At 39.6% G+C, this 23321-nt stretch overlaps 1 protein-coding gene across 1 annotated transcript in view; it reads left to right on the top strand.

Moving 5' to 3' along the window:
- ITGA1 (integrin subunit alpha 1) overlaps positions 1 to 23093 on the top strand; it is a gene marked incomplete at its 3' end in the record, with an annotated part of 71913 nt that extends 48820 nt beyond the window's left edge. Inside the window, exons 12-24 of the mRNA XM_018563832.1 lie at positions 2820 to 2962; positions 4744 to 4887; positions 12777 to 13007; positions 15539 to 15669; positions 16016 to 16182; positions 16288 to 16421; positions 18307 to 18417; positions 19834 to 19919; positions 20448 to 20583; positions 20995 to 21078; positions 21764 to 21840; positions 22764 to 22853; positions 22991 to 23093. Coding sequence (XP_018419334.1) covers positions 2820 to 2962; positions 4744 to 4887; positions 12777 to 13007; positions 15539 to 15669; positions 16016 to 16182; positions 16288 to 16421; positions 18307 to 18417; positions 19834 to 19919; positions 20448 to 20583; positions 20995 to 21078; positions 21764 to 21840; positions 22764 to 22853; positions 22991 to 23093 — 1637 coding nt within the window. The remainder of the gene's footprint in view (positions 1 to 2819; positions 2963 to 4743; positions 4888 to 12776; positions 13008 to 15538; positions 15670 to 16015; positions 16183 to 16287; positions 16422 to 18306; positions 18418 to 19833; positions 19920 to 20447; positions 20584 to 20994; positions 21079 to 21763; positions 21841 to 22763; positions 22854 to 22990) is intronic.
- Positions 23094 to 23321: the final 228 nt, after the last annotated feature.

The following is a 23321-nucleotide window of genomic DNA, read 5'->3' on the forward strand; positions in this document are numbered from 1 at the left end:
AGGATGGCAAGATTACATTTTCTGACGAACGATTTTTCAGAATGTTGAAGTTTGAGCAAAATTCTAAGTGTGCATAGTTAGGAGCCCGTATGTTTATTCCTATTTTGTTACAACGTGATAGCAGAAAAAGACCAAAGAGTCTATCAACTCTTCCTTTGTTATTCTTTTTTTTTTTTTTAATTTTTGTTCGATTATAGAGTTATATTTTTCTCAAACTGTCCTGTTGACTGACTCACTACCTCTGTTGGAAGTCTGTTCCAGGCATCAACAACTATTTCAGTAAAATTAAACTTTTTTAAGGTTAGTCTTGAACTTTTTCCCCACTAGTTTGAAGTCATGTCCCTGTGTTCTTGATTCATTCTGAATGACATTCGTCAATAATGCGTCTGAATTTTCGTTATAAAGAATTTGGATAGGTTTACATTAGTTATTTCTTTCATTTGTTGCACTGCACCTGCAATCCACTGATGGCAGTTGCAATGGTTTGTAGCTTCCAGTGCAAAACAATTAAAGTGACATTAAAGTCTCAGTTTTCCCCCATTGTAATGCTGCTTTACATATTGAAAAGCACAATTTTAAAGCTTGAAATGTTTGGTGTCTATTTACCCGACGTGACCCCGTCTTTTATATTTTACCAAAAAATTGGGTAACAGGTTTTTTTCCCCTAAAGTTTCAATATGTTTTGGGTTATATAGTTAACAATAAAACCCCCCCGTGGTGATTAAATACCACCAAAAGAAAGCTCTATGTGTCCCCAAAAAAATGCTGTAAAATTAATTTCAGTACAGCGTTGCATGACGGAATAAATGTCAGTCAAAGTATTGCAGCGCTGAATACTGAAAAATGGCCTGGACAGGAAGGGGGTTTAACACAGCGGTCAGCAAGTGGTTAATGCACTTTCCCTACGTTTGTACCTCCTAATGACGCTTTGAAATGGCTCAGAGTTGCTTGTCATCCTACGTATAAACCTGCTCCAAACAACTAGAAAGGTAAGGATACATAAAAAAACAACAGGTATGCTGTGTGATAAGCTCATAACAAACAAAACATGGGGGGGGGGTTCTAAAATTTGACTGCAAAAGTAGAAATATGCTTTACAGGTACAGGAGGGCTTTTTATATGAAGCTTAGATGAAGAACATGGGGACATGACCTCAAATTAGCGAGAGGAAAATTGTTGTCGGGATGGTTTACTGCACTTTGTACGGTTATATAACTCTGTTTACATTTAGGACAAGCTATTATAATCGATTCAGTGCAGAATCAGGTCTGTTCTGGTAACGGATACCAATTGTTTCCCATGGAGCCTGGAATACCAGAAACCGGATGACTGCCAAATATCTGCTAAACTTAAACAGTCCAATTTAACAAAATGCTTCTTTCAAATAATATGAAGTACTAGAGCAACAATGTTGTGGTATGCAAACAAGGTTATTCACAAAAGGGAGAAGAGTTTGGAGAAGGCAGGAGATGTGAGAAATCTAGGACAACATAGCTGATTTGGAAAAATTCTCCAATTCAGCTCACTTTCCAGTTCAGCTATGTTGTCCTGGATTGTCAAACATTCTCATAGGGGCCTAACGGCAGTGAGTGAATAGCAGAATGCTGCCGAGCGGCATTCGTCTCAGCTATTCTGCTCAGTACCTCTGTTGTACCAAGCAGAGTAGCAAATCAATGAAAAGAGTAAAAAAAAAAAGTAGAAAAAATATTTTAAAAAATGTAAATAAATAATAAATAGGAAAAATAATTAAAGATTTTTTTAAAAAGAAAAAAAAAACAATTTGGCAGAGCTAGCGGTTAGCTCCGCCCAACTGTTTCCTATTGGCCGACTCCTGCTATAGTCTTCTAGCAGGTCCCGGACAATGAATAACAACTGGGCGGAGCCAGCTGTGATGTCACGGTCGGCCCTCGCCCAGTTGTTATTGTTTAATGACAGTTCAGCGTCCCCAGGTCATTTGGGGACTCTGATCTGTAATTACGACTGGGCGGAGCCAGCCATGAGATCACGTCTGGCTCTGCCCCGCTGTTATTTGCGGGGCAAAAGACCAGCCTTGGGCCGGCCGTTCGCCTCGCTTCGGCTGTCACTTTGGCTCAGTCGAACCGAAGTATATGCATTCGGTTCGGCTGAGCAGCTCGGCTGCCTTCGTCTGCTTTATTGGCTGTTAATAGCCCGTACAGCGGCCCTTCGGTTTGACTGAACCGAAGGGCTCCAGTGGCGAAAGAGAAGCAAAGGATCATCCGAAGCTACGGTTGGATCCTTCGGCCCCCCTGTGAATAGTCCCCTTAGTTTAAGAGTAGTCAATGAAAGCATCCCAGGGCCAGCATGTGAGCTTGTCTATATGGAGTCTGTCTATTCCTCCTGTGTGCCCCGCACACCTCTGCTATCATACTGAGCGGCCAAATATGACAATCTGTTAAATGTGCAGCACTATTGGGTTACATTAATGGAGTCAGCACTACTGCACATTATTAATGAGCTGACACTGAAATTGTGCACTAAACTCTTCAACAAAACAGACACACGTGCACACTTGTAAGGTTGCTACCTGACTCGGATCCGCTCTCTCCCCTGGCTGTCTCTTCTTCCCTCTCATGTATATATTCCAAAGCAAAAAAATTGCCACGCGGCGCTAGAGTGTTCGGGTTTCACTTGAAGACAAGGTGGCAACCCTATGTCCTAGATTGTTCCTTTCTCTTGCCTTCTCCAAACTCTTCACCGTTTAGTGACTAACCCTGTTAGATGAGCACTTGTTATAATATGCTGTCATTTGTGAGCACTTTGCTGATAGTTTTGACTTCTTCACATGCTTTTATTTTTAGGATACACTGTAACTTCTGCTTCTGTGAAAGGAGGAGAAATCTACATTGCCGGGCAGCCTCGATACAACCATACGGGACAGGTTGTTATTTACAAAATGCAGGGAAGAAACATCAATATAATTGATACATTAAAAGGAGAACAGGTGGGTGTATATTACTGTCAATATATCTGTAAAAAAATAAGTCAAGTCAACTGGCAAGGCAGTTTTATTTTTTTTACAGATATACCATGACCTGGATGAATGAGAACCTTCACAGACTTTACTGTCAATACATAATAGGCTGAATCCTTAGGATACATGTAATGGAGCCAGCCATATTGTGGGGGTTTCCTGCATGTGATCCCAGCCCACCACACAAAATGTGTTTGACCTAATAGAAATATATAAGCACCTTTCATTTTGGTGAATTTGGCACAATTACACGTGTCTTGAGTTTTACGTTTTGGGTATGGGTTGAACTTTTAAGAAGTACACACATTCCTGGTTCAATGTTAATTGAAGATCAAAAAATCTGTATTAGTTTGTGGCCACTTTCATCATAGAGTATCTATGACATCTCAATAATGGTGTAATATGATATATAGCATGGTCAACCATCATACCCTCTGCACTCCTCTCCTGTGCAAACTGCCCACTGTCCTACCCTCAGCACTCCTTTCCTGTGATACTGCCCACCTACTCTTTGTACTTTTCACCAGTGCATACGGCCCACTGTCACACCATATGTACTCCTCTCCTGCACACGTCGCCTTTCATCATACACTTTGTGCTCCTTTACTAGACATATATACCGCTTTCATACTCTTTGTACTCCTCAACAGAACATACTGCTCTCTGTAAGACCTCCCACACTCCTCTACTGCCAGGGGCGTAACTACAAATCATGGGGACTCATAGCAAAACTTTGGGCTCCCCCGCTAATTCTCTCGGCAGTGGCTGGCATTGTCTGCTGTGACTATACATGTTATTAATCTTAACATAGAGTATGTATGAAGGGCAGGCAGCAGGAGAGCTGTCAGCATAGCCTGTACACTACTAGGGAGCCATGTTGGGGGTAAAGGTTATAGTAGCACTAATAATAATCATAATAATATTTTATATGATGATAAAATGATGAATGCTCTTGTACGTATTTACTCTTCAACCCTAATACAAACTTATTTAAACTCGAACTTCATTAAACTTTTTTGTAGAACCACAAACATCAGCCCTCCTATAAGGTTTTAATAGAGGAGAAACTCTGGTATTGGTGGCTGCATTAGGCATACCAGGTTCATTTCCATCTGTAGAAGTTCAGAGAGCAATACATTTACACTAAGATAGCTAAGCCAATGATTCTACTGCATAGAGAGGGGGGACTATTCTGAGGTCTGACTTCAGCCCTTCTATACTGGAAACTTTAGTTTTCCTATTCAGTCCCTCTAATGGGGCCCCCTCCTACCCCAGATCCTATAGCAGCTGTGTGGGCTGTTGTTACCCCACTGTCTCCTGCACATACTGCCCGCTGTCATACCCTCCACATTCCTCTACCTCTCACTATAACATCTTCAGCAATGTAGAGGTGCACTCACTTTTCCCATGTCACAAATATGCATTTTTGCTAATTTAAATAGTGAGAATAAATATACCATGTCAAGTATATCACCTTTATCTGTAGCCACAGGATAAATGAAGATCTGATGTTTGCCTGTTTAAATATGTTGGCTGTATAGTTCCTGAGATATCCAGTTGATGAATGATTATTGAAGAGGAAATGTCTTCTCTTGAGCATAGGTTTAATTTATTTGGGGGTACCATGTTACATTGTATAATGTTTTTAAACACATCACTTATAAACATATTATTTTATCAAAATGACAAGAATGCATGACCTAACATAAACCTTTGCTTTGCTAACACGACTTGTGTATTGATTTTTTCAGATTGGATCTTATTTTGGAAGTGTCCTCACCACAGTAGATATAGATGGAGATACTATCACTGACATTCTTCTAGTTGGTGCACCAATGTTTATGGGAGTTGAAAAACAAGAACAAGGAAAAGTGTATGTCTATAGCATTCAGGAGGTTAGCATTTTCAGCTATTAATATGTTTTGAGAAGGATGTGGGGTGGCTTTTTAGGTCTTACTAGCAGTTTCACATCCAAGCTCTACTTCAACATTTACATTTGTAACATAAAAGTTAACCCCAAAGCATTTTATTTTTCCTCTAACATTAACATACTCTAAACCCTAATGTGAATCCTTAAAGTCTATCTCTGGGTAAACAACAAAAAAGTACAGTAAAGCTACCAGTCTTCGATGGGTTATTTGTTGTATAAGATATTGCCCTTTTGTTCAGCATGATCATGCAAGGAATTCAAACTGATGCACATCTTAACTTGAACTTATGCTACTCGAAGAGGACTTCGATATAGTGGGAATAGCAGAACCCTAAATTTCAGAAGGGCTAACTTTAATAAACTACGCCAACTAGTGGGGGACATCAAATGGAAAAACTTGTTCCACAACCTGAACTCGGACCAAATGTGGGACTGTTTTAAGAACACATTATATATTGCTATTGCCAAGTGTATACCGTTGGGTAACAAAAGTAAAAGATCGAAAACTAAGCCTGTATGGCTAAATAAAACTGTAAAACAACACATCAAGGACAAGAGAGCGACATTTATAAAATATAAGATGGAGGGGTCAGCATTAGCGTTTAATAGCTACAAAGAATGTAATAAAAGATGCAAACTAGTAATCAGGACAACTAAAATAGAGTGTGAAAGGCATATTGCCACAGTTAGTAAAAAAAAAAAATTCTACCAATATATAAACAGTAAAAAGGTGAGAAAGGAGCAGATAGGCCCAATAAAGGATGAAAACGGGAGGATAGTCACAAACAACCAGGAGAGAGCCAAGGCGCTGAACACGTTCTTCTCCTCAGTATACACTCAGGAAAAAGATGGGTTTAATGCACATGATAAAACACATAGTTCAGCACAAAATATACCGAAGTGGTTGACGGAAAATGAGATACTACAAAGACTTGCAAAACTTAATGCAAATAAAGCAGTGGGACCAGATAACTTGCACCCCAAAGTGCTTAAAGCACTGAGGCAGGTTATAACAAAACCATTATTCCTCATTTTTAAGGACTCTTTAATGACTGGTAGAGTTCCAAGTGACTGGAGGAGGGCTACGGTAGTCCCAATATTCAAAAAGGGGGCAAGATGCCAACCGGGGAACTACAAACCAGTTAGTCTTACATCGGTGGTATGTAAAGTGTTGTAGGGAATGATTAAGGACTATTTGGTAGAATATGTTCAGAATAATGGTATAGTCAATGACAATCAGCATGGGTTCAGGAAGGACCGTTCTTGCCAGACTAACCTGCTAACTTTTTACGAGGCGGTAAGTAGAAATCTGGATGGAGGGAGACCGGTGGATGTGGTATATCTGGATTTCTCAAAGGCTTTTGATACGGTGCCACACAAACGCTTGTTATACAAGCTGAGATCCATGGGCATAGATGGGATGGTGTGTACATGGATAGAGAACTGGCTACAGGAACGGGTACAAGAGTATCTATAAATGGTAGCTTTTCAGAATGGGCTAGTGTCATGAGCGGTGTGCCTCAGGGTTCTTTGCTGGGCCCCATGCTGTTCACACTATTTATTAACGACATCGGGGAGGGTGTGAGTTGCAATGTTTCAGTGTTTGCTGATGATACCAAAATCGGGGAGGTAATAGAAACGGACCTAGACAGTTTAACATTACAGGAGGACCTGGATAAAATATGGGAGTGGGCTAATATATGGCAGATGAGGTTTAATGTTGACATATGCAAAGTAATGCACTTTGGAAATAAAAATAAGCAAATGGGCTATACAATTATGGGTATGCCATTAGGGAAGTCAGAAATAGAAAAATATTTGGGGGTTATTGTAGGGGATTGATTAATAGCTTGCAGTGCCAGACTGCTGTAAACAAATCAAGTAGAGTCCTGTCCTGTATTAAGAAGGGTATTTATTGCAGAGACAAGTCCATAATTGTGCCACTTTATAGACCACTGGTTTGGCCTCATCTGGAGTATGCGGTCCAGTTTTGGTCACCAGTCCACGGAAAGGACGTCCTTGAGCTTGAAAGAGTCCAGCGGAGGGCAACCAAACTAATTAGGGGAATGGAGGACCAGAGCTATGAGACAAGGCTACTAAATGTAAACATGTTCACGTTAGAAGTAAGGAGATTAAGGGGGGACATGATTTTCATGTACAAATTGTTTAATGGTGACAGTAACATTAGCAACAAACTCTTTACAATTAACTCCGTAACAAAGACTAGAGGCCACCACATAAAATTGGTGGAAAAGAAATTCAAGCACAAGGGGCAAAGGGGGTTCTTCACAGTTAGAGCGGTTAGGGCCTGGAACCCGCTGCCAGAGGCGGTGATCTCAGCTAAGAATGTGGAATAATTCAAGAAGCTTTTAGACGATTTCCTGAGAAACCATAACATACAGGGGTACAGGTACAATTAAGAATGAACTGATACAAGGACATATGTGTGTATGTGAGGGTGTGTTTGTATGTATATATGTATGTGTGTATGTACATGTGTATGTGCATGTATATGTATGTGTATTATATATGTGTGTGTGTGTATACACATACGCACACATCAACAATAGGTTGGACTTGATGGACTTATGTCTTTATTCAACCTCAAATACTATGTAACTATGTAAAATCAGTTTCTGGTTATGTTACTATCAATGGGGACCACAATATTCGGAACAAAATGTTTACTCCAAGATCTATACTGAGGATACTTGGACACAACAGGAGGTTAGAAGAGATGGGATTCAATCTTAAATTGCAAGAGGTTTTTTTTTTACTGTGTGTGTAGTAAAAATGTGGTATCTAGGCATGTGCCATTCGTTTGGTTCCGAATCAAAATTCGGACTCATTTTTCGAAATTCGGACACATCTGAATTTCCGAATCCCAATGCATCCAAATGTGTCCGAATCTGAATTTCCATGTCCGAACTTCAGGTCCTGAAAAAACTAAACTGAATCGGACATATGACTTTTCTGGCCAATCAGATGTGTTTTTCAGTTTAATGCATCCGAATGGGTCTGAACACGAATTTTCATTACGTCAACATGGGAGCCAAAATACAGTATATACCTATAATACTAAAGCTGAGGCTCCTAGACCCGAATGGCATTTGGGAGCTCCTGAATGCAATTCAGAAATTCAGATCCCGAATTACATTCAGGTCAAGGAGATTCAGATTTGGTATTAATATCTGTATATGGTTTTCTGTGTTATTCACAACGAATATTCGTAAACTCATCCGAAACTAACAAAATTCTGATTTCGTCCGAATCCCGAACCGAATTGAATTTCAAAACCGAATCTCGAAATAACGAAATATGCGAACCGAAACAATTTTTCCACAGCTTACATGTCTAGTGGTATCCGCTGATAGCGTTGATAAATTCAAGAAACTTCTAGATGAGTTTCTTCTTTCACTACATATGCAAGTATATGGCAAGAGCCATATATACACTACAATGCCAAAAGTATTGGGACACCTGCCTTTACACGCACATGAACTTTAATGGCATCCCAGTCTTAGTCCATGGGGTTCAATATTGAGTTGGTCCACCCTTTGCAGCTATAACAACTTCAACTCATCTTGGATGGCGTGCACAAGGTTTAGGAGTGTGTCTAGGGGAATGTTTGACCATTGTTCCAGAATCGCATTTGTGAGGTCAGGTACTGATGTTGGACGAGAAGGCCTGGCTCGCAGTCTCCACTCTAACTCATCCCAAAGGAGTTCTATTGGGTTGAGGTCAAGACTCTGTGTAGGCCAGTCAAGCTCCTCCACCCCAAACTCACTCATCCATGTCTTTATGGACCTTGCTTTGTGCACTGGTGTGCAGTCATGTTAGAACAGGAAGTGGCCATCCTCAAACTGTTTCCACAAAGTTGGGAGCATGAAATTGTCCAAAATGTCTTGGTATGCTGATGCCTTAAGTGCTCCCTTCACTGGAACTAAGGGGCCAAGCTCAACCCCTGAGAAATAACCCCACACCATAATCCCCCTCCACCAAACCATTCAATCATTCCCTCCAACACTTTACCCTTGGCACAATGCAGTCAGGCAAGTACCGCTCTCCTGGCAACCGCCAAACCCAGACATGTCCATCGGATTGCCAGATAGAGAAGCATGATTCGCCACTCCAGAGAACATGTCTCCACTTCTGTAAAATACAGTGGTTGCGTGCTTTACACCACTGCATCCGACGCTTTGCATTGCACTTGGTGATGTAAGGCTTGGATGCAGCTGCTCGGCCATGGAAACCCATTACATGAAGCTCTCTTCGCACTGCTGTTGTCCCAATCTGAAGGCCACATGAAGTTTGGAGGTCTGTAGCTTTTGACTCTGCAGACAGTTGGTGACTTCTGCGCACTGTGTGCTTCAGCATGCGCTGACCCCGCTCTGTCATTTTATGTGGCCTACCACTTTGTGGCTGAGTTGATGTTCTTCCCAGTTGCTTCCACTTTGTTATAACACCACTAACAGTTGACCGTGGAATATTTAGTAGCAAGGAAATTTCACGGATGGACGTATTGCACAGGTGGCAACCTATCACGGCACCATGCTTGAATTCACTGAGCTCCTGAGAGCGACCCATTCTTTCACAAATGTTTGTAGAAGCGTCTGCATGCTTAGGTGCTTGATTTTATACACCTGTGGCCATGGAGGTGATTGGAACACCTGAATCCAATGATTTGGAGGGGTGTCCCAATACTTTTAGCAATATAGTGTATATACAGACACACAAACACATACACATAGGTTGAACTGGATGGACCTTTGTCTTTATTCAACCTTACCTACTATGTTACTATTTTTAATAATTGAGCTCATAGTTTAAATATTTTACAGTGATTAACATAATACTGACTGCGCATTATTATTATTATTATTATACAGGATTTATATAGCGCCAACAGTTTGCGCTGCGCTTGCTCCTAGACCTTATCTACAAAACAACCTTTTAAAAAGGCAAGTTTGTTCTAGCTTCAGGCTGGTACATGCTTACAATTTAATTTCTTTAGAAAGAGAAAATTAAAAAAGAAAGAAAAATGGTTGAAGAACAAGATGGCTGAATAAAACAAATTCATATATACACTTTCACTATACATACAGTTCCGCTTTTTTGCAGCCTGTTCTTTCCTGGGCTCTGGTGGTCTAAAAAACCCTGACATCATCACATCTAATACAGGTTCCATAGACCTGCATTAGACGTGAGGATGCCAAGGAACATTCCACACCCGGACTGGAGAAGGGAGAGCACCGATCGCCGGTGGAGCAAGGACCAGTAAGGAAAGTTTGTCTTACTCCAGCCCCTAGACAAAAATAAGCACTTAACCATTATGGTGCGGAGTTAGCCCCACTGCAAGGGTACTTTTTTTGTTTGGCAGGAAATGAGCTTTAACACTGAGTTTAAAAAACAAAAACTGCAGAGCTGTTTGTTCTGCAAACATCATAGTTTTAAATTCACACCACATTATGGCCACTAGATGAAACTGTAGAGCATAATAATTTGCTATGCTCCTCAGCTCCCTTTAGTGGCCATAATGTGGTTCAAACCTAAAACGAAGTTCAAAAAGCTTTGCAAACATTTTATAAATATGCCCTCTACATTGGACTCTAACTTAATTCATAAAACTTACTTAACTCCTATAATTGAACACCCACCTTATGGGTTGCAACGCCTATCCATGCTAAAAGCGAACACTTCTGTGCCAATTTCTCACTGCACCAAGATTTTAGCCCCAGAAACTTCTGATCTGTTAGTGTATGTCTGCCAGTGTACATTCAAGATACACAGGTAGAAAAAAATATTTTTTACACGGATAGATCTATAGATTCATTAGATCTAATAGAGCTATTGTCAGATACATTTATTCATGTTACCTGCATACAGGCTAGGTAATGTAGAAGTTGAGCACTAGTTGCTATATAGTACCTTTCATAGAGATCACAGCACTACAATTGCCGATGTCATTTTCTTTCCCCAGAAGGCTGGCACCATCTTTGCTCCGGCATAATCAAGGGTTAGCATCTACTTTCTAGACTATAATCCTTCCCATAAATGTCACAGAAATACTAATACCGGTCCCTGAAGATCTTGGTTTTGTTCACACATGTTTTCTCACACAGTACTTTTCTGTGCTCACCTCTAATTACAGTGTTCCAGTCTGAGTAATCTGGGGAACACTGCAAATTGCCTGACTTGCTTTTTAACAACAGACATAGCGCCCAACTGTCCAGGATCCCAAGGGACAGTCCTGGGTTAAGTAAAATCCTGGGACTCGACAGATTGAGGACATGTTCTGTAGCCAAACGCTAGAATTTTTTTTTCAACAACCGGATCAGGATCTGTGCTAGCACTGACAGCAGGGAGTGATCTCCTTGCCTAACAGTTGCTGCATAGTTTCATTAGCAAGAGGAGGCAGAGCTAAAAGGAGGTGTTTTACCACTGCTGAGCAGCAATGATGGGAAGGGGTTGCTTGCTGCCAACTGTTTTTTAAGGGGGATCCCACATAAGATAAAACAAAAACAAAGTGCGGGATTCTCTACAGAATCCATACCGGTTGCTTATCCAGGCATGCAGCCTGCCTGCCCAATAGAGGAGGAGCAGCAACTGTGAACCCCTCTTCCTGGACCATATCTGGTCACATACCCTCAGACATGAGAAGGTTCCTTACCAGGATAATCCTCTGTCAGGCAAGGCACCCTCTTCGTTTATCCATCACTGAAGGACGTTTAGCGCTGTACTATTTAACACATTTCAACTATAGGGGCCTAGTGCCTGAGTCCAGCAGCTTTTCGTAAAATATTTTTATAAAATTTTTAAAGATCATAGAAATTAGTTTCTTGTACGTTTTGTAGTTTTAGGGTCTCTTTTTATTATTGTTTTCCATTAGCGCAAGTTCTTGCAAATAAGGCACCCTCTTCCCAGGTTGATGGGGACAAAGGCTTTTCCCCTACATCTTGTTCCCAACAAGATGAGGGGGTCTTCGCTGGGGGGGGGCACTTATCTGGAAGTCCCCTTTAAGATAAGGGCTCCCCCAGATATCTGGCTTCCCCTTATGTGAATGAGTAAGAGGTACATTGTGCTGCAGGTTACTCATTCACAAAAAAAATACGAAATAAATAAAGACAAACACCCTAGAAACATTCCTTTTTAAAAAATTCCCCAAATAATGTCCCATGATGTAGATTCAACATAGTGTTGCTTCCACTAACTTAATGACTCCCAGGTGCAGCAGCCAGAGGTTTGGGAGACAGGTGAACTGGCCATTTAGTTTGCCCTTTCAGCAAACTGCGAACAGCATGGGTTTGGGTCAATCCATGGATGACCGGAACCTCTTCCATGGTCACATATTCCTAACTGCTGCACTCTTTATTCTGTTATGTATGTTACATAGTTTTGATCCCTGCACTCTATACGCTATGTTGTATATTACATAGTCCTGATCAAGGTGTTTATTGTTGCAACAGTAACTGGTTGCTAGGAGATCGCCTGTTTTAAGAAATCTCTACTATTTCTGTACATTAAGCAATACATTGTGGTTAACATGAAAAGGATGTCAGCATACTTCAAAAATTCTGTCACTGGCCTTTTAGCAAATTCTTAACTAAAAGAAACCACGCTGAGGGGGGGAAGCAGGAAATTCAGTTCAACTGCAGACATGGTTTGACAGGGTTGAGGGTTTTGCGAAATCTCCTCCTCTTTTCTAAGGACTAATAGGCAGCAATAAAGGCTAGGCGGAGAAGAAGATGATCCCTAACCCTCTGAAAACTAGGAAATACAAATTAAAATTATCGATTTTTCATGTACCTTTTTAACAAAGTAAAATAAATACTCACACATACCTTGTTCTTGCAGGAGACGTTTAAGCATGAGATGAGTTTGGAGCCCATGAACCAAACCTGCAAACAAGAAGCAGAAAATGAACCTTGTGGGGCTCGCTTTGGAACAGCTATTGCAGCAGTGACAGATCTCAACCTGGATGGCTACAATGATGTAGCTATAGGGGCTCCTCTAGAAGGAGATCACAGAGGAGCTGTGTATATTTATCATGGAAGTGGAAAAATGATAAAAAGGGACTATGCTCAGGTATTTGTAAAAGCTTTTCCCTATTAAAACTCCTTTGAAATGTAGAGATTCATTGTTATACCATTTTTAAGTGTTTACCTGTAATTCAGTTTGCTTTAATGCCATTTATAAGTTTACAATGCTGTAAGTTTACAATGTTCTTACTTGACTAAGCAAATTTGGTTCCCTACAATTTCACTTACTTTTAAAATAACCAATACAGTTGTACCAATAGCATGACAACCTTTGTGACTCTTAGCAGATGGAATTCTTTAGATTTAGCACAATTTACACTTCAAACAACTTATTTCCTCAGCTGCATTGCACTACCTCAAAGATACTTCACATCCATATTCTTACACAATCTCTTGACACCAAGCCTTGGGACCACCATCAACAATGGACACAATGGGATCTTTTCACTATTAAAGGAGAACTATGGGATTAAGGCTTTTCCCCGTCACCCTAGGCTCAGTATACCGCGAGCTGTATACTAAGATGCCGCAGCTGAAGCAGATCCCGACAATTATGTCTGGATCCGCCCAGCTGCGTGACTGACAGGTGGCTCTGCCTATCTAGTCAGCGCTGGCGGATCGGAGAGGGGGGAATCCAGCCTCTCCCCTGTCACGGCAGAGAGCCGTGACAGGATCGAGAGGGGAGCGAACGCCGTATGTGTTCGCTCACCTCCCGATCTACTGAGCCGACCTGTGACAGTTTAATTGTCACAGGTCGGCTAGAACTATGAGGTGAGTTAAAAGCACTCACCTCATAGTTCTCCTTTAAATGCCCCCTTTTTTCCAAAACAATTCTTAGTCTTCCTGATTTCCTTACTACCAATCCAAACACCCCTTCTCCAATACACACAAACACAGCCATTCAGAATTGATAATCAAGAAGGCGATGGTAGGACAACTTTCCTCCACTGAAACACTTTCAAAATGTCTTGTGGTTAGTCCACAGCTACTCTGGCAGCTCCCCTCATCTTATCACTGTATTAGCCTGTCCATTACTTTTCTCTAGTTCTAGTTTGTTTGTGTGTTTTTTTTTATTATTAAATGCATATGCTTACAAATAGGTATTTCATTAAAGAGAAGGTTTGTTTCAATGGTGGACCAAAAAAGGTTTTCGGCGAATTAGTGTTTTCTTGACACATAAATATAACAAACTAACTAAAACTAGATCTTTACACTCAAAACCGCTTATTTCTCCAATGCCTATTAACCCAGAAAAAAAAACATTCCTTTTTTGGATACCAGTTGGATACAAATCAAAGCTTTATGTAAAAATATGACTAGGACCACATTACCACCATACATAAATTACTACATCTCTCATCCCTAAAGTTGCCTTATATGATTCAGTGGGAAATTGATGTCAGTAAAGTCCTTGGCACTTAACAATGGCAGAATATGGCTACTAACCTCTCAGGAGTTTTTATAAATACATCACTTAGTACCAATAGAATCCACATCCGGTGGACCTGTCATAAAATCCAGAAATTCTGGATTCAGCTCTGTTCCCTAATCTACACACTGGCTGAAAGCACTCTGAACATTATCCTTCTTTGACGCTTTATTGAGTAACAATTTCCCAGGTGTTGCTAAAGGGACCAACAGGCATATCTTTTGTATTTTCTTGGCATCCAGCATAGCAATCACCCGGTGCTGGAAGACGCCCACTGTCCTGCTAGAGCTAGTATAGCATAAACTTAATTGGATCATGATCAATTACAAGATGATGAGGATATTAGATAATATGCAAACTAAATTTGGATTAACATGGAGTCCATGGATTCAATACAACTCAATTACATGAGAGCTGCCACAGAGATCTCTCTTTCCTTCCTTCCTTCCTTTCCCCATCTTTCCTCATTCTGGAGTTCCCACTTATCCCTCCCATTTATCCCTACTATATTTTTTCTGGTTTTGGTTTCTCTTGAGAAGTCTGTTTTCCTGTTGCTAGTCTACCGCAAAACTTTCGGTGTTGAATAGATGGGCTTCGAACCCATCTACAATTTTCTACTTACTAATTGTTCACAATATTATATGAGTGTGATTACTCCATAATCTAGAAATACTCTTTGTTTATACTACTATACTGTACAGTATATAGAGAACAACAATTGTAACAAAGTTTATATATTATATGTTGTTCTGTGTTATATATCTTTCTTTTTTTGCAGTGCACAGTGTCTTTTCCTTAAATTGATATCACTAACAAACGTATACTTATGTACGTTGTTATTTTTCTGCTATCTAAACTACATTATGTTAATCTATGTTTATTGACTCCATACTCTACATACTTGAAATAAAAGAGGGGGCTTGGAAAAATTTTGCAATATGTGACTCACAAATAAAAAAAATTCCAGCCTGGTGGTGAGATGAGGGTAATTATGTTTCGATATAAACAATGTCATTGCCTGGAATCAGCCTTGAAGAATATACAGCTTACTCTCTTGGTCAACCAATTCCACATCTTCCCAAAATCCTTGACTTAAGTTCTTCTTTGAAATGTAAAAATTATAACACCATTTGTTTGTTTCCGTACAGCGTATTCCATCAGGTGGAGATGGGAAAAAAGTAAAATTTTTTGGTCAGTCTATTGACGGTAAAATGGACTTGAATGGTGATGGACTGACGGATGTAACGATTGGAGGTCTTGGAGGAGCCTCTTTGTTTTGGTATGTATTAAGAAACTTAGTTACAAAGGCAATGTAAACCCTGACAATGAACGTCTCCTATTTACTCTGTTGTGGCCTATTTAATATTTCATTGAAAACCGTATACCATTTTGTTCTCCCAGTTGATTGTTCCAGAAATCCAGTAAGCTGACTAGGGATGAGGATCAAATTTGTTGAAAAGTAAAGATTAATTGTATATGTAAAAAAACAAAACAGGCAAATTAGTATATCAGTGATATTAGAACATTTTATTGAAAATACAATCTGAAATGCCATATTTAAAGTAAAAAACACACAAATGGATCTTCCTTTACAACGTGAATGAGTTTAGTGATTTTTATTCTAGGTCTCGAGATGTTGTAGAAGTGAGAGTAGCAAAGGATTTCACGCCAAACACCATCAACATGGAAAAAAAGAATTGTAGGATTAACAACAAAGATACTGTGTGCATCCAGGCATCGTTTTGCTTCAATATAGACCTTAAATCTGGTGTTAGCAAGCAGGAAACATTTGGTATGTCTGTGGTCATTTTAAAAGTAAAACGTAATTTTTAAAAAATAAATGTTAACATTTATTTTATATAGATGTATTTTTAATATATTGTATTATTTTATGTAGAGCTGGAGTACAAAATCACACTTGATTCGCATCGTTTTGTATCCCGAAGTCTTTTCACAAATACCAACGGAAGGGATGTACAAGGTGTAGTCTCTCGAAGTGGCGAATGTGTAAACCTCGAATTCTATATGGTGGCAAGTTATACTTTAACCATAACCATTTTACATAAATAAGATGATAGAGAAACATAATAAGATAACGGAAATTAGTTTTCCACTTTTAAGAAGAAAGGGACCCCATAGTTCACCTCATTCTGGGGACTAGAAATAGTACCAGTTCACACACAGTCAAACCTTTTTTGTTTAGTTGGGAAGGGTTAAAACCCTTGTCAGCCCTGTCAGGCTCTTTATAGTCACCTGTGTCCCAAGGAGGGGAGGGGAGCATTTTTCTTTACTTCCTACTCAAAGACACAGGAAGTGCAAGAAAAAGTTGTGTCATGGCAACAAGTGTCCCCACTGGAATATTCCCCCTCTATTTGGGTTCTGATAACAACTAAAATGTTTCGATTTTTATTGCAATAGTCACTAGGGCATTTAGAAAGATTGAGTCTCCCCGGCAGGGTCACATCCACAAAAACCTGCCAGACGGCTTACCTCTTCCTACTCTAGCCAAAGCTAAACACAGAACACATTTTACAAGGCTCACTAGTCAGCTGTTACCTTATCTGGTGCAATGCAGTTCTAGTTCTGAATCCAACCAAAAGGCATGGGGGCAGTGTTTTTCTTGCCTGGCAAAAATGACTTGCCAGGGTTCTAAGCAAAGGTGCCTACCAGTCCCCAAAGGATGATAAATGCTGGGCTGAAAGGAGAACTATGGGGTTAACCCCTTCATGACTGAGCTTGTTTTTAGTTTCTGTTCGTAAATGACTGACACACTTTTGACATTTTTGCTGTGTGATTCTTCCACGTCAGTAATATACTTTCTTACAAAGTGCACCAGTATACTGAAACGCCGCAGCTGAAGCGGATCCCGACCCGCCCAGCTGCGTGACTGACAGCTGGCTCTGCCTATCTAGAGGCAGATCCAGCTGTACCCGCCCCATCCCCCGTCTGTTCCGCCAGTCAGCGCTGGCGGATCGGAGCGGGGAGGGGGGAATCCAGCCCCTCCCCTGTCACAGCAGAGAGCCGTGACAGGATCAAGAGGTGTTCTCCTTTATGAATGTAGGTCAGAAAGAGGCCAGCTGCATGTTAAATGCTCCTGTTAATAAACTGTGAATGATTTCAGAAGCAACTCAAAACTAACTCAAATGCAAGGAGAATCCACCTAAACGCAGACTGCATTTGCCCATTGACACAAGCTCAAAGATTATTGACACAGACCCTATGAATCATTTATGTCCTGTACTTGCATAGCATCAACATATGACATCACACTTTACAGGGTAAAGAGAACCATGCACACCACTGGCTACCCACACAGATGCTTACAGACTAATACATTCATGCAGATACTTATTATTGGGTCAAGTATGTCAGAGGCCATATACTCTATGTGTTTGTATTGTGGGAGTTGAATTAATTATGCAGAGGATACCCATACAAGCACAGGAGAAACCTAACAAATGAATTGAAAAATATCATTACATACTGAACAAAGGACCTCAGTACTAATAATAAATTAGTCACTGTGGATGTCTTCAACTAACACCAAGAATTTTGCTTGCACTTGTTAACTAGGTTGGAAAGTAGGAATTAAAAGATACTTAAAAAAAGCAAATACATATATATCTCCAAGGCTTATATCTGAAAGCCTTCATGTGCGAACTATTATAAAATGTACACAGTACAGACTCCCCATAGGGAATAATCTGGGGCCTTCTGAGAGGTGACACGGACTCTGGTGACACATAGGAATAGGAGGATGAATGGGCCCTTATAGTTTTACTTTAAAAACACGATGCGAACCGGGCACATTGCAAAATGCAAGTGTGAATAGGCTCATATTGTTCTGTAGCCTGTCCATTTGACTGCACAGTTTCTTCTTTTGTTTCACATATGTATTCTCTCCATCCTATTATAGGAAAGGCCAGATTTTTTGAATTCTGTGAATATTTCTGTTGAGTTCAATTTTAAAGATCCAGAAGAAGGCCCAGTTCTCAGCAATGAACATCCAAGAATCGTAAATGCTTATGTAAGTACCGGCTTTACACAGAACTTCAATCACATGTGGAAAATCTTCTGTTTATTTATTAGCTAGTGGAGGCATAGCCTAGCAGCACAGGGCCCATGAGATTTACCCCCAGCCTTTCTTCTGTTCTCCAGACTGTCCCGCACTACAAAACACTAAGGTGTATTTATAAAAAAAATTGCAGATCCATGCGTCTTATGTTCCTCAGCTCCATCTGCTGGCCATAATGTGGCATTAACTTGATATTACATTTAACCTGAAAAGAAAATATACTAAAAATGTTTACTTTTGCCTCCATTCGCACAAAACGAACATACATGTAGTTTCACGGGTCGATTGGGTCTGCAATTTTTGATTTTTTTGAATTTAGGATGGAAGTGTGACAAGTAAACACCCCCTGGTTTATTCAGGTTCTACTATAGTTCATACTGGTTCACTTGCGGACTTTTTGGTTGCTCTTGGCCAACTGCATTATAACCTGTCTGGTAAAAGCTATGGTAAGAAAGAATAATTCTGGGTGTGAAAGATCTGCTAATGAATGCCATAAAATGTTAAATATATTGTATATGCTGTTTCCCCATGAGGCTGTTTTATGGATATTGATACCAAATATGTAGCAGTTTAAGCTGACTGCAAGTGACCCAGTGTAGTAAAAAAATGTTTAGGGGATTCAGCACCAGTCACATAATTTACCTCAACTGAGGTGCATCCTTTGTCATCCTGGCTGTTGGTTACTTTTTAAGATCCTCCCTTCAGTAAAGCCAGTTTCTGCTCAAAGTGGTTATCCTCTAGCACTGCAGGGATGAGAGGAAGCTGCTCGGACAGTGAAGAATCCTGTCATTCACCCTCCCTTTCTTCATACACAAACCTCCTTGTGTTATTTCTACAGAATACAAAGCATTCTGTGAACGGACAAGGGGAGACGAGGGGAAGGACAGGATCTTCCCTCTTCCATTCACAAAATGCCATGTATTCATCAAATTATGTGATTGGTGCTGTATCTCCTATACTTCAGCTTTAAATTGTATGTTCAGGCATTAGCCAAATTTACCCCCAAACCTCACTCTTCCTTGAAATAGCATGTATTACTGCCTGTGATATTATCACCAGACTTTTTCTCCCATTTGCCCATACACTTTAACGCTGACCCGCTCTAATGTATTCTTAACCCCTTGTTTCCATATTTTGGGACCCACCTCACTAAAGATTAACCCTTCCTGCCCTGAAAAATACATAAACCGGGATCCTAGTACTAGAACTAAAGAACTGCAGTTGGGAGATTTTCCTAAAATATTATACCCTCTCCTCCCAGGATAACATATAATTTTGGGTGAATTTTGTTTTTGCTTATTTCTTTTAATGGTAATGACATTTCTTACATTTTAGAGATGATTAAATGCTTGTTTGCTCATTTTACAGATCCCATTTACAATGGACTGTGGTACTCATAAAATATGCATCGGTGACCTTGTTCTAGATGCTCAATTAAGTGTGGATGAGCAAAGGTAAAATTCTCTTAGACAGAATAATCAGTGAGGGAACAATAGTTGGATGAATGGATTTGAGTCTATTTTTATTTATGTTATGATTTAAATTCATATGTTTTGGACTTATATTATTGTGTGTAGCTTTTTTTAATAAGTAAAGCATAGCACTCATTGTTTCCTTTTAGACAATGGTGTCTCTCATTGAAACCAAGGCCAAAGCCAATATTAAGGGAGGCATAGAGAGGAGAGGTGATCACTGTTCATTGTTTTGACCTGTTCATTGCTAAAAGAAACAGCCGAGCTTCAAGAGAGAGAATGACTAACCCATACCCTCTATACATTGCTGTAATGTCTTATTAACTGAATGTAATAGATGGATAGAAAAGTACAAAATGTAATTAAAAATTGAATTTAAAATTAAACGTAACAAAAATATTTCAGACATGAGTACAAATGCTAACAAAATGGAATTTTAACTTTAGAAACAGCAAACTAGAAAAATGTGTGCTTTATGTAATGATATTTTTTTATATATATAATTCACAGCATTGATGAGATGATTGTACAGCATGGCAAGGACAGATTTAATGTCACTATCACTCTGAGGAACGGTGGTGACAGCGCTTATAATTCGAGGGTAGTAATGAAATATACTCCCAACATTATACGGGCTAAAACAGAGGTGAGTACAGCTAAACCATTTACAAACCATAAATAAACATCACCAGTGGCACAAAAAACATTGTAGAGTTAAAAATGTATTCCTCTAAAGATCAGCAAATTGTGGATGTCAATATGAAATAGTCAGCCAACACGCTAAAGCTGAAAAGGGGATAGTTTCTGCAACAAGCCAATGATCCTAAACATACTATATGTCACTAGGTAATTTAGCCAGGCTTGCCCAAAGGAGAGAGAGAGCAAGAGACCAAGAGAGAGTGAGAGAGTGAGAGAGTGTTAAGTTACGTGACATTCATACTGATATGTCAGTTATACGCCAGTTATATGATTTAAGAATTACATTACTAGACAGCTTTACTGGGTGGAAGTAATTTATCACGATGAATAAGAAATGTTTCCTGTTTTTACTCCACAGGATAAGCCAGGAGTAAGTTGTGATGAATCTGGTGAGGACTTTGTATGTAAGGTCGGATACCCCTTTTTAAGGAAGAATGAGAAGGTATTGAGTTCTATGAACTAACATGTAACAATGTTCATAAGTGTGATGGACGTGACATTTGATGATCTGCAATTCATGAATATTGAGCGTGCCTTAGGGGAACAACTGAACAATGAGTATCAGATGCAACCCCCCCCCCCCCCAAGTCTCCTAGGGTCAACATTAATGTGTACTTGTGCCCAGATTGTGTCAATAAATTATTTTGTATATTTTGAACAAGCAGTAAAAGAGCTTTAAAACAAGTTCCCGCTGACTAACTTTTCTAGTTGTATGTACTATAAAGTAATTTATTCTCATAGATAATAACAAACACTCTAAAATCAGTTTTACTTGGTTTCTAACAGCATACAGCACCTAATGATTGTTTACATGGGAAGGCTGGCAGGCTGCCAAGATTCCGTTCTCTGTAGGAAGTAAAGGAGAAAGAAGTTAAGATTTTAGAGCCTCTTTTGTGAATTTTGAAAATTATTTTCTCCACAATGCCCGCAACTTCATAGGTGAATGACAGCCTGTTTTAAAGTGATTTTAATGCATCTTCAAATATGTAAATATTTTTTCATGCATATTTTTGCTACAGGTTAACTTTAGCTACTTTCTATAATAATATGTATATTATTATTATTACTATTATTACTATTATTATTATTATTGCTACTGTTATGTATTTGTTTGCTTGTTGTTTTAGATCACTTTCACAGTAACATTCCAATTCAATGTATCACACCTCCTGGATAAAGCGTCCATATTTATTAATGCAACAAGGTAAAACATCATCCTGATTGATTGATTTAGTTTGATTGAGTGAATGATTGATAGGTTGCTTGAGTGAATGATTGATAGGTTGCTTGATTCTCAATTTGACAGTCCAACTAAACTTTCACTTTAAACCAGGCTCATTGTGAACAAATAAGCCTGTCTTCTGCCAGTATGCTGCAGATAAGAACTTTTGCTCTCTTTGTGGAAGCAGTGGGCTCGCTGCAGAGGTTTGACATACTCCCAGCCAGAGCTCTCTAATCAGCAGGGAGCATGAGCTTTGCTGATTGCAGATTTGTAGGTCTGATTCAGTTTCTCTACTCAGGATGTAGCTGCTTTCTAGAGAAAGAATGCATGGCAACTGGTATGCGCTGGGAAGGAACAGTTTCTTTAAGTTCTAGCCACTTCAGTCCTGTACAATGTGGGTACACAGTACTTTGTTCAGTGCACACCACTACAACGCAGTAATATTAACTGTGCTAATTGCCTTGTATTTGCGCACCCGGTGTGAACAGGCCCTGAGACTACGCAAACATTTTGCTTTGATGCAGCTAGAATGTATTTAGCTGATGTAAATCGAAAGTTCAAATGGGCTTTTGCAGCAAAGACCAGTCATCAGTCGATAGCTGCAGGTAGCCACTAAATGTGCAGATACATGATGACAACTGTGGCTCTTGTCAGCCTCTCATTGCTTTGTACAGGCTTCCTGACCACTATATACCAGTTATTACAGCATGTAAGAATCTGCTGATTCCTGCCACAGGAATTCACTGTCTGGACTATTTAGATGTGTGAAACAGGCCTAAGTGGTGAGATAGTGAGATTTCCTAGCATTCCCCCATCCCCCCAAAAAAGAAAAAGAAAAAATGAGACCCCCAAAAAAAGGAAAAATAATTGTTTAAAAGTAATATGTTGATGTTTTCATTTTCTAGTGACAGTGATGAGTTGCTCAAAACCTTACATGACAACAGAAAGGACCTTACCTTTTCAGTTAGATACCAATCCGGACTCACCTTCACTGGGTATGTACAGCGTATATCTCTGTCCATAACGTCTGTCTGTGTCCATTGTACAAGCTGTTATTTGTAAATGTATAATAATACTTATGTATATTGTACTGTGTATGTGTATTAACTGGTCACTCTCTTCATTTACAAAGATCTGCAAAAGAATTCCACATTATTATTGCTGCCAATGACTCCATACCTGCTCAGATTAATTCCACTGATTTCATCGGGCCGGACGTCAATCTGAATGATATGGTAAGAATTGATATAAATAAAACATACACACACACAGTATCTCACAGAAGTGAGTAAACCCCTCACATTTTTGTAAATATTTTATTATATAATTTCATGGGACGACATAGAAGAAATTAATCTTTGCTACAATTTAAAGTCGTGAATGTACGGCTTGTATATCAGTGTACATGTGTTGTCCCCTCAAAATAACTCAACACACAGCCATTAATGTCTAAACCGCTGGCA

The sequence above is a fragment of the Nanorana parkeri genome, unplaced genomic scaffold (genome assembly GCF_000935625.1).
Source record: "Nanorana parkeri isolate BGI_ZX_2015 unplaced genomic scaffold, ASM93562v1 scaffold704, whole genome shotgun sequence".
NCBI lineage: Eukaryota > Metazoa > Chordata > Amphibia > Anura > Dicroglossidae > Nanorana > Nanorana parkeri.